Raw genomic sequence first — 14,134 nt, 5'->3', positions numbered from 1 at the left:
GAAACCTTTGGATGTTGTCACCAGGGCCGTTGCTAAGAATTCTGGGCCCCAGCCCCCTGACTATTTTAGTCATAGAAAGATTAGGCTCTAACATTAGAGCCCAACCAATAAACCGGTGAACTAATGTATTGGTGATCTATAAGCAGCAGGAATTTAGAGATACAAACTTTTTTTTCTCCTAATTTGAGTTTCATTTTAATCATTTCTTCCTGTATTCATTAAATAATCATGACAGACACAGTGGTGTTGATGGGATCTGACAGCTGAGGGCAAAGAGGACGTCGTTTGCGGTCGCACAGTGGAGCGTCTTCTTCCTTCACCAACTATCTCTGGTTAGCGCTAACAGCGACATGTAGCGAGCGCAAAACCGACAACAGCCGAGCTTAATTTAGACCTGTCGTCAAGTCACGACGGGGGTTTACATTAATTATGGACAATTATGAGGATTTAAGCTGTTATAACAGCTGTCTGCAGCTGGATGTTTTCCACACCAACAATGAAGCTCAATGGAGTTGTGTGTGTGTCGGCACTTTTTTTCTTCACACACACGCTGCTCCTACATACATTACAAAGTTAGCACACGTCTATTTTTAGTTGCACGCGCTCACGCTGTGGGGCTCTGCAGACAAATACCAACCACAGTGTGTTTGAAAGAGGTGATTTAAAGTGTTTAAATATCAGATTTTCTAAGAGAACCCTGAAGTAAACTGTTTATCGGACGGATATTCAGGATAACACCGTTCATTATGTGATTAATAAACAAATATTGATGTGTTCGGGTACAGTTCTGACAAGACAAAGGTCACTATTGATCAGGTAACACTGCCGAGGAGCGGGAGTAGCTGATGTGTTGTCAGTTCATGTCAAACGAAGCTGCAGTCGACTCGCAGGAAGTTCTTATTTTATCTAGTTCACAACAGTTCACTATTAATAGTGACAGTTTCCTCAGTGTCTTCAGACGATCTGAGCGTGTGCTTGACGGCAGATGGATGATGTGATGGTTGGTGACTGTGCTTCTGCTGACTGCTGCAGATTATCCCCCAGTGTTAATGGCACTAAATCACCACTTTCCTCACGCCTCCATTGTCTTTTTTGTTATTTTTGTGGGGTTTTTTCTTTTCTTTTTTTCTTTGTGAAGCGCTTGGATAGTTGGAACACGATATCACCAGAACATGATGATCTGCAACCAATTAACTGCTGCATCACTGGCTGACACTGTACAACGCTGACTCAAAGTGACGGAGAGGCAAAAAAATGAAGCAATAATAACAATAATAGAGGAAAAAGAGGAGGAAGAGGAGGAGGAGGAGGAGGGAAGAGGAGGAGGAGGAGGAGTGGTTGGGAAGCTGAGAGAGAAAATGGACCAGTAAGTGTGGGGTGTCTTATCATGTATTAGACACAACTAAGGCCTGATACTGTCTGTACAACAGGCAAATAAACTGGTTTTATACTAAATCTTGATGCTGCTCATTGGCTGTTGATTTACCTGAACATGTTGGAGTGTGTTAAAGGGATAGTTCAACATTTTGGCAAATTGGCCCATTGCCATAATCCCTACAGTCATAGCAGTAGGTTCGTTACCTTTAATTGTCGGTGCAAGCTATTTTTAGAACGGTGGAGCAGAGCCGCGAGCTGCTCAGAGCTACGCTACGGAGGCTAATGGGATTTCTTGGTTTCCCTCATCAAACTCATCAAATACACAATCCAACAACTCCACAACGCTCTGGTGGACAAGTTGTGACCTGCACGTTCACCACGCTATGAGATAATAATGTAACGTTACGAGACAAAGTTGTTTTAGAGGTAAACGCAGAGACTGCTTGATGAAAAACTGCCCCTGAAGGCAACGCGCATCAGCGGTTATGCATGAATTTACCTCGAAAACAAAAAACCTAATGTGAGAATGGCAATGGGCCAATTTGCCAAAATGTTGAACTATCCCTTTAAACGATTGTGTTCATGTTTGGTGTATGTTTTATATTTTAATCTATGGTTCGTACTGCTTCAGCAATATTTACCTCAACACTATCAATCAAATCAAAAATGTCTACAAGAAGAAGAAGTTGTAGTTGACCCAGTGGTCGTCTTCACTCAGCTTCTCCTCAACCTCAGTCAGCCTCCATGTTTGTTTTCCTGCTCGTGTACAGTCGATGCCTTTGTCCAATAGTTTTCACACTGACATAACGAATCGGTTGGTGCATGGACGTCTGCTCCGGAGCTTCTTTGATAACATTGACGTCACACGGACGGTATACAACACTGGCTTTACAGAGTCTGGTGATGAACAGTCGTGACTATGATGTCTTCACTTTTTAAAAAAACACCAGTCCACACTAACCACTGTTTTCAAGCACAGAAAACTGAGTTTAAGAAACGCTGCTGACCATGTTATTGCTCATGTATCGGTATTCTGATGTGATATCCTGGGTGGAGATCGTTCAAGATCCTTAAACCAAGCATGGTCGCAGGACTGGAGCCAATCTGGACCAACATAAGAGAGGTGAGGGCGGGGTACACCCTGAACACATCGCCAGAGTCTCTACAGTCAGTCCAACAGAGAACTGGAGAGAACCAACAAGAGTCGACACAGGGAGAACATGCAAATTCCAGCTAGAACCAAACCCAGAAGCTTAAAAAAAAAGCCGTTTTATAATAAAAAACTAAGGAACTGCTAATTCCACCTTAAAAGACTGCACACAATAAGGTGGGACTCTGCAGAGCTGCTGCTGTGTCGGCCTCCAGCTGTCAACACAACTGTTCACATTGCTGGAGATTTTAATGACACGTGTGTTCACTCACTCAACACTCAGCAGTGTGAGGAAGGCTGTGCTGAAGCCTCTCTCAAACACACACACACACACACACACACACACACTGGCTGGTTAACTACATTAACCTGAAACATGCTTTTTGAATAGGGCTCATTGTCTCCGTGTCGATTCGCCCTGGAGCATCTGAGGCCACATGACCGGACGGACGGACGGGGGCTGATGCATCTTCATACCACAGAGCTGCAGCTCCTCTCACTCTGACCCAGGGTGCTGATGAACATTCAAATAAAGTTTGCTTTGCAGAGTTTGATTTCATAGCCTACGCTCGCTGATGCCAGAGGCTCCGAGCCAACACCGTCCTCCCCTGAGAGCCAAGAAGAGTGAAACCCAGTCTGGGATTTACATTGCAGCGGTTTCACCCAAAAAAAAAAAAAGGAAAAAGAAAAGAAAAAAAAGTCCATAAAAACACACTTTGTGACATAATTGGCTGAAATCTGGGCCACTCCACTGTTACTGTACTTTCCAGCATTTTTTCTGGAGTCTGCCTTTTATGGAAGGAGCACAAAGAGAGAGCAGCGGCTCACACTCTCACACTGAGGTTTCCTGTGGAAGAATGAACCTAACATGTGTAATTACAGCAGATAATTAGCCTGGATACATTTTAAACGCTTTATCAAAGTGTAGCCTACAAACTTCAATTAGAAAACAAACAGCGAAGAGAACATGAAAAGAGGCGCTCCCTGAACCACGTTAGAAAAACCCAAATATTCACTGTTTCCGTTCACACAGCGGAATAAAACTATAGAAACACAAAAACATGTGTTGTTATGGAAACTATAACACCTGCTTTTGATTTCGGCGTCATTAAAACAACTCAATAACGTCGACTTTTAGGAGGTTTTTCACCTTATTTCAAACCGAGCGACCCTCAATGTGATGAGGGTCCAGATGTGGAGGAGAGGGGTAGGTTTTGGTATGCGCGGAAATGTCGGCTTTTTCTCAATAACCATGTGTGGATGTGATGTTGGAGCATTTAGGATAAACCCGGGCTTATCTCCACAGGTATTCTGGGTAATAATTCACCTTTTGCACCAAACGACCGGTTCGTTAGGGCGCGTGTAGTGTCTTAGCCTGGTTTCTGGACCAGAGAGTTCGGCTCAGATAGACTAATGGATCATTACTCTGAGAAAAAAGTTTGCTTTCTATCACAGCACCGCATTTCCCTCTCGACCTGAACCCAACCACACTGACTGACACTCTTTAATCCGTCCGCACCGGTTTATTTTATCTGCCGAGCTGCGCTGTTTTCTACACGCAACTGGTAGATACTAAAAAAGAAGTTGAACATCGTGTTGGTCCTCTCTCTCTCTGTGTGTCTCTCTCTCTCTGTGTGTCTCTTTTTTCTTTTTTTCTTACCTTCTTCTCCGGTGTCTCCGCTGGCTCTTTCCAGAGTCTCGTTCAGCAAGAGAAAATACAGAAAAAGGAGCAGACGTCCACATTTTGCCGGTGATATTTGGGCATTTTTCTGCCTGTGTTTACTGTACATCCCTGTGACCCTCGGTTACCGCCGACCGTCCTCCCTTTCCTCGCCGTTGTTCAACTCTGCCTCCCTCTCCGTCTCCTCCGAGCGTCAAACCACATGCAGCAGGAACCCACACTTCCTGTCTGCACCACCAAAATAAAAGCACCTCAGGGGTGGTCAGCATTGGGGGGGGGGGGGGGGGGTGTTTCCTGTGTGGAGTTTGCATGTTCTCCTTGTCTTTTCATTGGGTTATAAAAGGTTATTTCTTCATCTATGTAGGTCAGTCATCAAGGAAATGATGGTCATTAAGTACCAAAATTAAAGTTAGTTAGTTTTAGTTTATTTCGGACATGTTAAAAGAAATAAAACATAATACAGAAATGGACAGACATAACAAATAAAAACTTTGCAAAGACAACATATGAACAAAATAAAATAAAATGATTGAAAATAAATATGATCTGATTTTTTTGTTTGTTTGTTTTTTCATATCCGAAAAGGAGTGGGAAGAAGTAGGCTAAAACTTATTTACTCCCACCCCTTATTCATAAATTATCTCTCAAGTTATCTAGTCATTATAGTCTCTATACAATAAATTAATTTATGAGTTATTTAACTGGGGCCACTGGACTTCTTTTCAGTTCTTGAAGACGTTTCAGCTCTGATGCTAAAGGCTTCCCCAGTTCTGAGTCGCAGGTATTTAACCAATGATAGAGGGTTGACACCTTAGGTTTGGTCCCAAGAGTCGCTATAACCTACCCATCATATTGTGGATCGTCAGGGTCACTGAGCTAAGGTGGGACTCATCAGTGAGTCGTCGTCCCACACTGTCCTCATGTGAGTCATTTGGATCACTATGATTGACCCCAGCAAAGGTTAAGTACCTGAGACACGTCTTTAGGATCAGAGGTGAAATTTCTTTAGGAACTGAAAGGAAGTCTGGTTGCCTTCAACTTCACCTCTTTAGTTAAAGTTGTCATTTAAAACTTACCCTGTGGTATTATTAAAATAAACCCTGAGATGTTCACACACATTAAGACTACTAGACTGAGTGACGTGAACATGGCATCTCAAAAGCCAAATATTGTAGAAACATGTTATTTGTCCTAAATACCTTAATTTTGCATCACCGCCAACTAAATGCTTAAATTTCTGCTTCCACACTAATGTTTTATTCACACTTTTAAAGATTTCTCCAAGCAATCTGAAAAATTGTGTGGAGGACAGTTTGGACTTTTACTCTGAAATCTAAAACAATTGCCATCGGGTCATTTTGTCACTGGGTTTAACTTGACACAGTTTTGCGCTCCATAAATCCAGGCCTGGATTTCATGGATTTGGCTGATGATGCTTCACAATTCCTTCTGCACAAGGACTGTCCTCACAGTTATGTTCGTTTTAGAGACAATAAAGTCTCAGAAAGTGTGAGCTTTAAAAAATCATTCGAAAAGGATGGCTTTCATGTTTAATAATGATTGATGATTAGTCAAATTTTAAAAGCATTACATTTTCATAAGCAGCATAAACTGTGACCTGAAACTGTTCATTATGTAGATTTAGTTTTAAACTGATGAAGGTAATACTGCTGGAAATCATTTGTTTGCCAAATAATTTTGTTGGATAATATGGCCTCAAGGTGATAACATTTGTGTTGGAGACAGGGTGCTGTTAGCCTAGCTTAGCTTAAAGACTGGAAGTAGGGGGAAACAGATAGCATGGTTCACTGATGAACACTTTATATATCTTGGTTCTTCAAAGCAACGTTGTTTTCGCAACCTGCTATACCCCAAAGTTAATTTTAACCCAACTATTGGGTCGTGTATAAAGCGCTTGCTCGATTAATTAATCCACCTTGCTCTGATGTCCTCTCCAGCTGGGGGCGATATGACGGAGCGTGAGGGTCTGTCTCCAACAACAGAGCAGCTTTCCGGTTGTGATAGTGCATAAAAAAAGAGTAAATAACGGATATTCACAGGTAGCTGTGGTGGCGGGCGGAGACAGACAGTGCTCGGACAGCATTTTTCAAAATAACCGGCCGGTTAAAGCAGATATCAGTGGAATGTTTTTGTTAATATAAGTCCTAAATAGTCCTATTTTCCGTCAGCAATCACTTACATGAAGTATTTCAGCCTAAACACGAGTCTCTCCGTCACTCTGCTCTGCTGTAACCCGAGGAGAAAATTTTCCTTGTGGGATACAAGTGTTATCCAATGAGGGGAGAGAACGGCATGAAGGGCTGTGTGTGCAGCCAAGGGATGCGCGTGAATGTGGTGACGTAGCACGAGGACCAATTGATGCCTGACAAGGGCGGGGGCTGCTAACTCATGGTGCGTTCAAGGAAACTCGTACTTTGTGTTTTTCCTTCCTGTGAAGTCATACCAGTTCGATCTGGTACGAGTTCACGGGTCGGAAGTTACGAGTGGCCGTTATAGGGAACTTTCACAGACAACAGGACGGTAAAAACACGAGCTACGGGTTACCTGGAACGCTACCAAGTCGTAGTTGTGACTTGAAGCTGTAACTTACGGTTTCAAAAGCCTGCCTTGAACACAGCATTAGCCGAAACGGCCGTGCCGATGATATCTGCTTTAAGTCACAGAATTACCCAACCCTTTACACAATGAATGGGTTACTCACTGAAAAATAACCCAATAACTTGGACAACCCAGGAATTGGGTTAAATTCATAGCCCTATAACCCTGAAAATGGGTTACACTCTGGAAAAATAACCCAAAAATTTAACTCAACACCAATAACTCAGAAATTGGGTTACAGAGATAACCCAACATTTTTTTGTGTGCAATCACATCAACGTGGGTATAGCCTCATTCTATTGGCTCTAACGGTTCGAATGAGCTGTCAATCACTCGAATCAACCAACCGCGAGCTTAGAATTATATAAGGTTCTATCTCCATTTTTTTCAAAATTTAGTTTTTTGCATAATATCATCCATTAGTGGTCTGTTAATGCCTTGTGGTGTTATTTTTAAATTTTCAACATTTTTTAATTAGTTATTCATAAAATAAAAAGGTTCTATCAACCAAAACACACACGCAATGCAGAGATAGAGCCAGGCGTAAGGGCAGCTTTACGCAGAAGGACACAGAGGGCCTAGAAGTTAGTAGTAGTAATAGTAGGCCTAGTTGTTATTTAGTCCCAGTTGATTCTTTTTCAGTTAGTTTATGCAAATTGTGTGAAAATAAAGATAAACAATGGTTTATAGTGGCAGGTGGTTCTAAGCTGTGCCAAAAATGGACATTTTGGAAAGCTCGCCTGAATATTTTGTAGTAAAATCTCAATAATTTTGTACTGCTTCACTTTATCAGAATCAACCACTGCAGAGATAATGTTCATACATTGTAGCCTACAATCATTTAATAGAGGCGCCCCCTGCTGGCCTGATATTACACCATGTAGCTATGGTTGGACAGAAGAAGAAGAAGAAGAAGAAAGAGAAGGAAATAAAAACGTTTTTTTTTTTTTGCAGCAGGACTTAAATTTATATAAACAGATGTGTTGAAGCGCCAATTTGTGGATTTAGCATGTAGGTTTTTTTTTTGTTGAGGGACCAAAACCAGAATCTGTTCTCAATGATTCTGCCGAGAAAAGCTTCTTCACATTGATGAATTTGAAACATAAAGTATATTTTTTCAGCTGCAGCTCAGATGTTTCACAATCATCCTCCAAAAACCTTGACTAGCTACCAAACAGCCTGACGACCACATCTCAGTCTGTAGCTTGATTCACAAAAGCAGCTGCAGCTTTGCTGTGATTCCAATCATACAAATCTCAAACCCGTCATCAGGACTCCCGTGGTCGGCGGCGCGTCGGGGAGACGGTACGATAACGATCACCACGACGACGACGATGATGATGATGGTGGTATACGCTGCCTCCCTCTGCTCTAATGTCTATAAATTATTGCTTATCAGTTTGCATAAAGTTAGGAAAATGAGACGGGATGAATAATGCATCTCTGGGAACCGCTTCCATCTCCGTCTTCAATTCAGACGCCATTTACTCTCATTCAAAGATCCCATTAAATATTTAGGTTATAGGACTGAGGGAACTTTATTGAAACAGGAACAGCTCTGTGTAAAGAGAAAAAAAGACGCTTTGCATGTTTAAAATCAGTCACTTTGAGTCCAACGTATTCATTTCTTCTGTTCCCCCGAAAACAAATAAATCAGTTTTTTTTGTGTGTGTTAAACTAACAAGCAAAATAATGACTTCTTTGAAAAAGGTGATAACTTGTGCGAGTAATTTGTGCAAACAAGGAAAAAAGTCGCTCCCACGGACAAGATAATAGTTGGGCAAAACATTTAATTTGAGGCTTCAAACTCATTTCTTCTCTGCAGCTTCATATTTGGGCACTTTTGTCTGTTTATGAGCTTCTTTGTTGGAAGGTGTGCGACTATACCTCTCAGTTATGTTTTACCTGTTTCGAGCATCTATTCAATATAATTCAAAGAGGGAGAGCTTTACGCCTGTAGCCACACTGAATATAAACATTTTCTTGCCACTTCAGTTTTATCTTCCTTCCTCCTGGTGGTATATATTTTTTTATTTTACTTTTTTTATCCCCTCTGCCCTCTCCTTCTCTCATAGCTTTGTGCTGAAATCAAACAATCTGAGCAGCTTCACTTCTGCGCGGCGCCCTCTGCTCTGCTCTGCTCTGCTCTGCTCTATCTGGCCCTGGACAAAATGACATCCACGGCCCCGGTCTGCTGCAGAGACAGAGAGAGAGAGACAGAGAGGAGCTAGTATCTGAGTCCTCCAGAGGACTCAGATCATGTGCTGGCGAGCTGCTCTGCTCTGTAGCGTGTGTGGACGTGCGACACTCGGAGCGTGCTGCTGGCAGGGGCCCGGGATGAAGCCACAAAGTCATTGTCTCTATCCTCTCCTCTCCTCTCCCCCCCACTCTGCTACATGCAGCGGCGTGCCGGTGTCATGCTCGCTCTCTTTGACTTTGGAATTATAGGGAGGATTTAGACTCAGCCGGCAGGAGAGGAGAGGAGGGGAGGGGAGGGGAGGGGAGGAGGGGTGAGGAGCTGTGGGATGAGACGGATTTATTTCACCTCATCTGGAAAATGTCTCCTCTGCCGTTTGACCACTTCACTGACTCTTTATCCCGCCCGTGGGAGAGTGAGTGGACGCTGTGCTCATTCGCTGAGCCGTGGCACAAAATCACTTGTTTTTTTTGGTGTAGTTGTAGTTGTTGCTGCTGCTCAGCTTTGGGTTTTTGTTTTTTGTTTTTTTGTTTTTTTTGTTAGGGAGGGAACTGTCTCCACCACTTAAACTGAAAGGTCAACATTTTAGACCTTGACATGTTCAAATCGATCATCCCATTCACACGGCCCAGGGAGAGGAAGCATGGTGCCAGCCAAAAGCATCAGGCCTTTACAGGGATAGTTCAACATTTTGGCAAATTGGCCCATTGCCATAATCCCTATATAGTTTTAGCAGTAGGTTTGTTACCTTTAATTGTCGGTGCAAGCTATTTTTAGAACGGCGGAGCAGAGCCATGAGCTGCTCAGAGCTACGCTACGGAGGCTAAAGGAATTTCTTGGTTTCCCTCATCAAACTCATCAAATACACAATCCAACAACTCCAAAACGCTTTCGTGGACAAGTTGTGACCTGCACATTCACCACGCTATGAGATAATAACAGAACGTTACAAAACAGAGCCGTTTTCGAGGTAAATACAGGGTAAATACAGAGTTTGCTTGCAGAAAAACTGTCCCTGAACGCAACGCGCATCAGCGGTTTTGCATGAATTTCCCTCTACAACAACTCTGTCTGGTAACGTTGTGTTATTATCTCATAGCGTGGTGAATGTGCAGGTCACAACTTGTCCACCAGAGCGTTTTGGAGTTGTTGGATTGTGTATTTGATGAGTTTGATGAGGGAAACCAAGAAATTCCTTTAGCCTCCATAGCGTAGCTCTGAGCAGCTCACGGCTCTGCTCCGCCGTTCTAAAAATAGCTTGCACCGACAATTAAAGGTAACGAACCTACTGCTAAGACTATAGGGATTATGGCAATGGGCCAATTTGTCAAAATGTTGAACTATCCCTTTAACAGCCATCAGCCTTTTGGACTATACACTCCCCCTACTTGTGTTGTTTTGTGTTCCTTCTATACAGTATATAAACACACATAAAACAATATGAAGTGTCTGAGGAGGATTCAGCCTCACTGCTGCTTGTCACCGACGCTCCAAACTCTACTGGAGCATGAACATCGCTGCATCCTACAGATACTCCCTTATGTATGAACATCTCCCATTGACGTTCATAAGATGAGATCTTGTGACTGTGAAGGTCACAGTATATGATTCACATAATTTTCATTCACGGCACATACTGCCCCTTTATTGTACATACTGCTCCCTTTTCTTTTCCATACAATTTCTTTACATTGTATTTGTTAGGCTATTCACAATTGTGTTTCTACTTTATTGTTCTCAGGCTGGGAAATGACTGTTACAGCAGCAGGCAAATAACACAGAGAAATATGAGGAAGAGGTAAACTTTAGTATCTTAATCTTAATTTTAAATCAAAGTTTGGGACTGTTCCAGGAACTCCTATTGAGTGAGTCGAAGACATTTCTTTAAGATTTCTAACAACGATAATGATAGTAATGATACTGATGATTAACTTTTCTTTTCAAAGCTACAAAGTGGTTTAGAGAAAGAAAAGCAGAGTGTACCACCCACCGATCTAAGCAAACACCGAGGTCTATAATTGGCTAACAAGTCCTATATATATTCAAAACAAGTTTGCTTTTTAGACAAAATGAAAGGAAACGTAAGTAAAAGTGTTGACCTCCTGCGTGGCCACTCCTTTGGCTCGTATCACAGCTTGTAAAGACTTCTTGTAGCAGTCAACCTCTAACCCGTTCGTCCTTACTAAATGCTTTTAGTAGTCCAGGAATCCTGCATACTGTGCACTTCGGCTAATTTATGATGATGTTCATGTGAAGGCCTCGGTAAAAACATGCCGCTTCCGCCTCTTAAGGTGGTCCGGTATGGATTTTAAGGTGTTAAGGGTCATTATCCTCCTAGAAGGCTTCCTTTATTTAGAGGAACAGAGGCTGGTAAATGGTTAATGGGCTTACGTAGCACTTTCCTTGATGTATTGAACACTCAATTTGTACCGCGTTCACCCATTCACACACACATTTGTATACATACGCTGACAGTGATGGAGGAGACATCACGTTGTTACCCAAGGACACTCATGTAACCCAGAACCACTGACCTTCTGATTGGTGGACCACTGATGTGATTGTTATGGTTCATGCCTTTGGGAGGTTAGTATAAAAGCAACACGTTCAAAACACTGAAATGTAGATTTCAGATTTCAGATTTTTTTTTTTTTTTTTTAAATGGGAACAGTACATATTGATGGACATTGACATGTAAATATGTGGGATTATATCCAAGTGGCTAATTTCCATCCCCAGTCCCATTGGCAGGTTGATGTTAGACATAAAAAAACAATGACGATAAAAAGTACAAGAGGCAGGACTAGGACAATAAAACACCTTGACATCTTACACGAAACATATATGAACGACATACAGTACATAAACCACCAGTTAACTGACCAAAGACGGTTAAAAGAGTGGGTAAGGGGACCAAAAGATTACTGAGAAGTTATAAAGCCGTGTTAGTTAAAGTGCTATGTGCTAAAGTGCTGTTTGCTAAAGTGACGAGTGCATAAGTGCAAGATTGAATTTAATTTAGCTAGGAACTTTTTTATTATCAAAAAATTAACCAAGTATTAAAAACTGTATGTTCAGGTTGAACCGAGGCCAAAATAATAAACAAAAGAAAGAATCTGCTGCCTAACCCATGGTGAACAGAAATTAAAGAACAGACAGAGTTTATAAGCCTGGTTCCCTGAGATACAGCAAAACAGGAGAAAACAGTTTGAAAAAGAAAACAGCTGTTCACCACAGCTTCAGTGATATGTACAAAGCACATGCTGTTCGGAGGCCGGAGACTGAACCGAGATGATCCTGCAAGATCTGCCCCCGAAGCACAGGAGAAGCAGGCGTTTGAAATGCAGGAAACCAAGCAGCAGCTTCTCCTCGGTCCGGTCCGTGAATCCAGGAGGGACACTAAAGGTCGGGCAACTAAAAACTGTACTCAGTCTGTCACAAACACAGAAAAAGCAATACTACTGTATGAAAACAGGGCAGGAGGCAAACATATAAGATCTGGGGAGGGAGCTGCAGAGTCCGTTTGTCACCTTTCTCATTACACAGAGTCATTTGATCCATTGCTAATATCAGAAAATATTGATTAGCGCAGCTTTAAATATTTGTTATGATTCTGCCTCGGGGGCTTTACAGAGGGGCTATTGACTTGAGACACATCCTCATTTATTCTGGCCTGACCGTTGTTGGCAGAAGGCATTACTGTCCGTATAATATGATGACTTTTATTGATTAACACGGAGTCATAAATGTAGTTGGGAGAATTAGGCATTTAGAATTTACACAGATACGGCAGCTTTTCATTCTTTTGGCATTTTGCCGCCGGTCGCTGTTGGAAAGACGACAGCGGAGACAGACAGGAAGGGAAAGACGTCCAACAAAGCTGGTCTCAGACCACCGGGTCGCCCAGAGATAAAGACGCTGTGGAACTTAAAGTGGAGGAAACCCTGGGCAGTTTCAGAGGTTTTCCATAGGAAAGAAAGATCAATACCGGTATTATTATCTGAGGAATTTGTCACCATAATGATAAATAATAAAGCTACTTCATTGTCTCAACATAAATAATGGAGGTCATTGAGTAAGGTCTATCTATTCCCAACAACCTTGGTTATTGTCTGAAACGCAGAGGGGCTTGAAAACAATTTAGATGACAAGTGATGATGTTTTCTCAAGACATTTTAAAAAATGTGAACATTAAGTAGATTTGCACCAGTATATTATCTGTTACTGTAGGTAAGATAACTTGCCCTCCACTGCAGTTAAAAATATCACTCTGCGAAACAAAAAGGAGTTTAAGGAATTAAACCCCTTGTGGATTCTTGAGCACCCTAAGGGTTGTTGAGGAGTCATTGACCGAGTCCTTAATGGCACCACAGATATGACCTTTGTCTCAATCAGGTTAGTTGAAACAAGAGGTTTACTGAAAATAAACTGGATGTGTGTCTTTCTTTGAGGGCCTTTAGCCGGGGCTCTGATAGATCGGAGTTATGGGGATCTGAGGTTTCCAGAGCAGAGCGTTTGGGGGACAGTTTTTCAGGTAAGTGACTCTGTAGGTCTGGGGATTCTTGGCTGGAAGGTAATCTTTTCCCCAACAATCTGCACATGGAGAGAGAGGATTAGTACCAAACCGATGAAGCATTAACCCAAGAAACCACAGTGAGTCTGACGGTTTATACCACGGGTCGGTAACGGACGATCTGGTGGAGAGCTGCTGCTCCTTAAAGCTGGTGACAGAGTAGGTGGCTTGATGAGCTGCCGACTTGCAGGTGTGGAGGTGATCAGCACCCATCTGTTGGATCCTTAACGGCCAAGATTCATTGCACGCCAGAATGAGGCCGTAAAATTTGGTAAAAGTCAAAGGATCGTAAAAACTTAAGTTTTGTGTTGCGTTGTGAGGTTGCCCAAGGCAAGGCAAGGCAAGGCAATTTTATTTGTATAGCCCGTTTTTACAAACAGTTTGTCTCAAAGGGCTTCACATGGCATCATAACAACATCCTCTGTCCTTAGACCCTCACATCGACTGAGGAAAAACTCCATGGAAAACCCTTTTAACAGGGAAAAATCTGAGAAACCTCAGGGTGAGCAACAGAGGAGGGATCCCTCACCCAGGACG

General features: G+C 42.3%; 1 protein-coding gene across 1 annotated transcript in view; it reads right to left on the bottom strand.

Moving 5' to 3' along the window:
• The window catches only part of adam19a (ADAM metallopeptidase domain 19a), a 168,158-nt gene extending 163,738 nt beyond the window's left edge, over window positions 1–4,420 (bottom strand). The window contains exon 1 of the mRNA XM_085758931.1: window positions 4,188–4,420. Within this exon, the coding sequence (XP_085615057.1) occupies window positions 4,188–4,317 (130 nt within the window). The 5' untranslated portion in view covers window positions 4,318–4,420. The remainder of the gene's footprint in view (window positions 1–4,187) is intronic.
• Window positions 4,421–14,134: the final 9,714 nt, after the last annotated feature.

This window comes from Trachurus japonicus, chromosome 18 (genome assembly GCF_045865225.1).
Source record: "Trachurus japonicus isolate A0001 chromosome 18, Traja_1.0".
Taxonomy (NCBI): Eukaryota; Metazoa; Chordata; class Actinopteri; order Carangiformes; family Carangidae; genus Trachurus; species Trachurus japonicus.
This window is presented reverse-complemented; position numbering and strand designations above follow the sequence as displayed.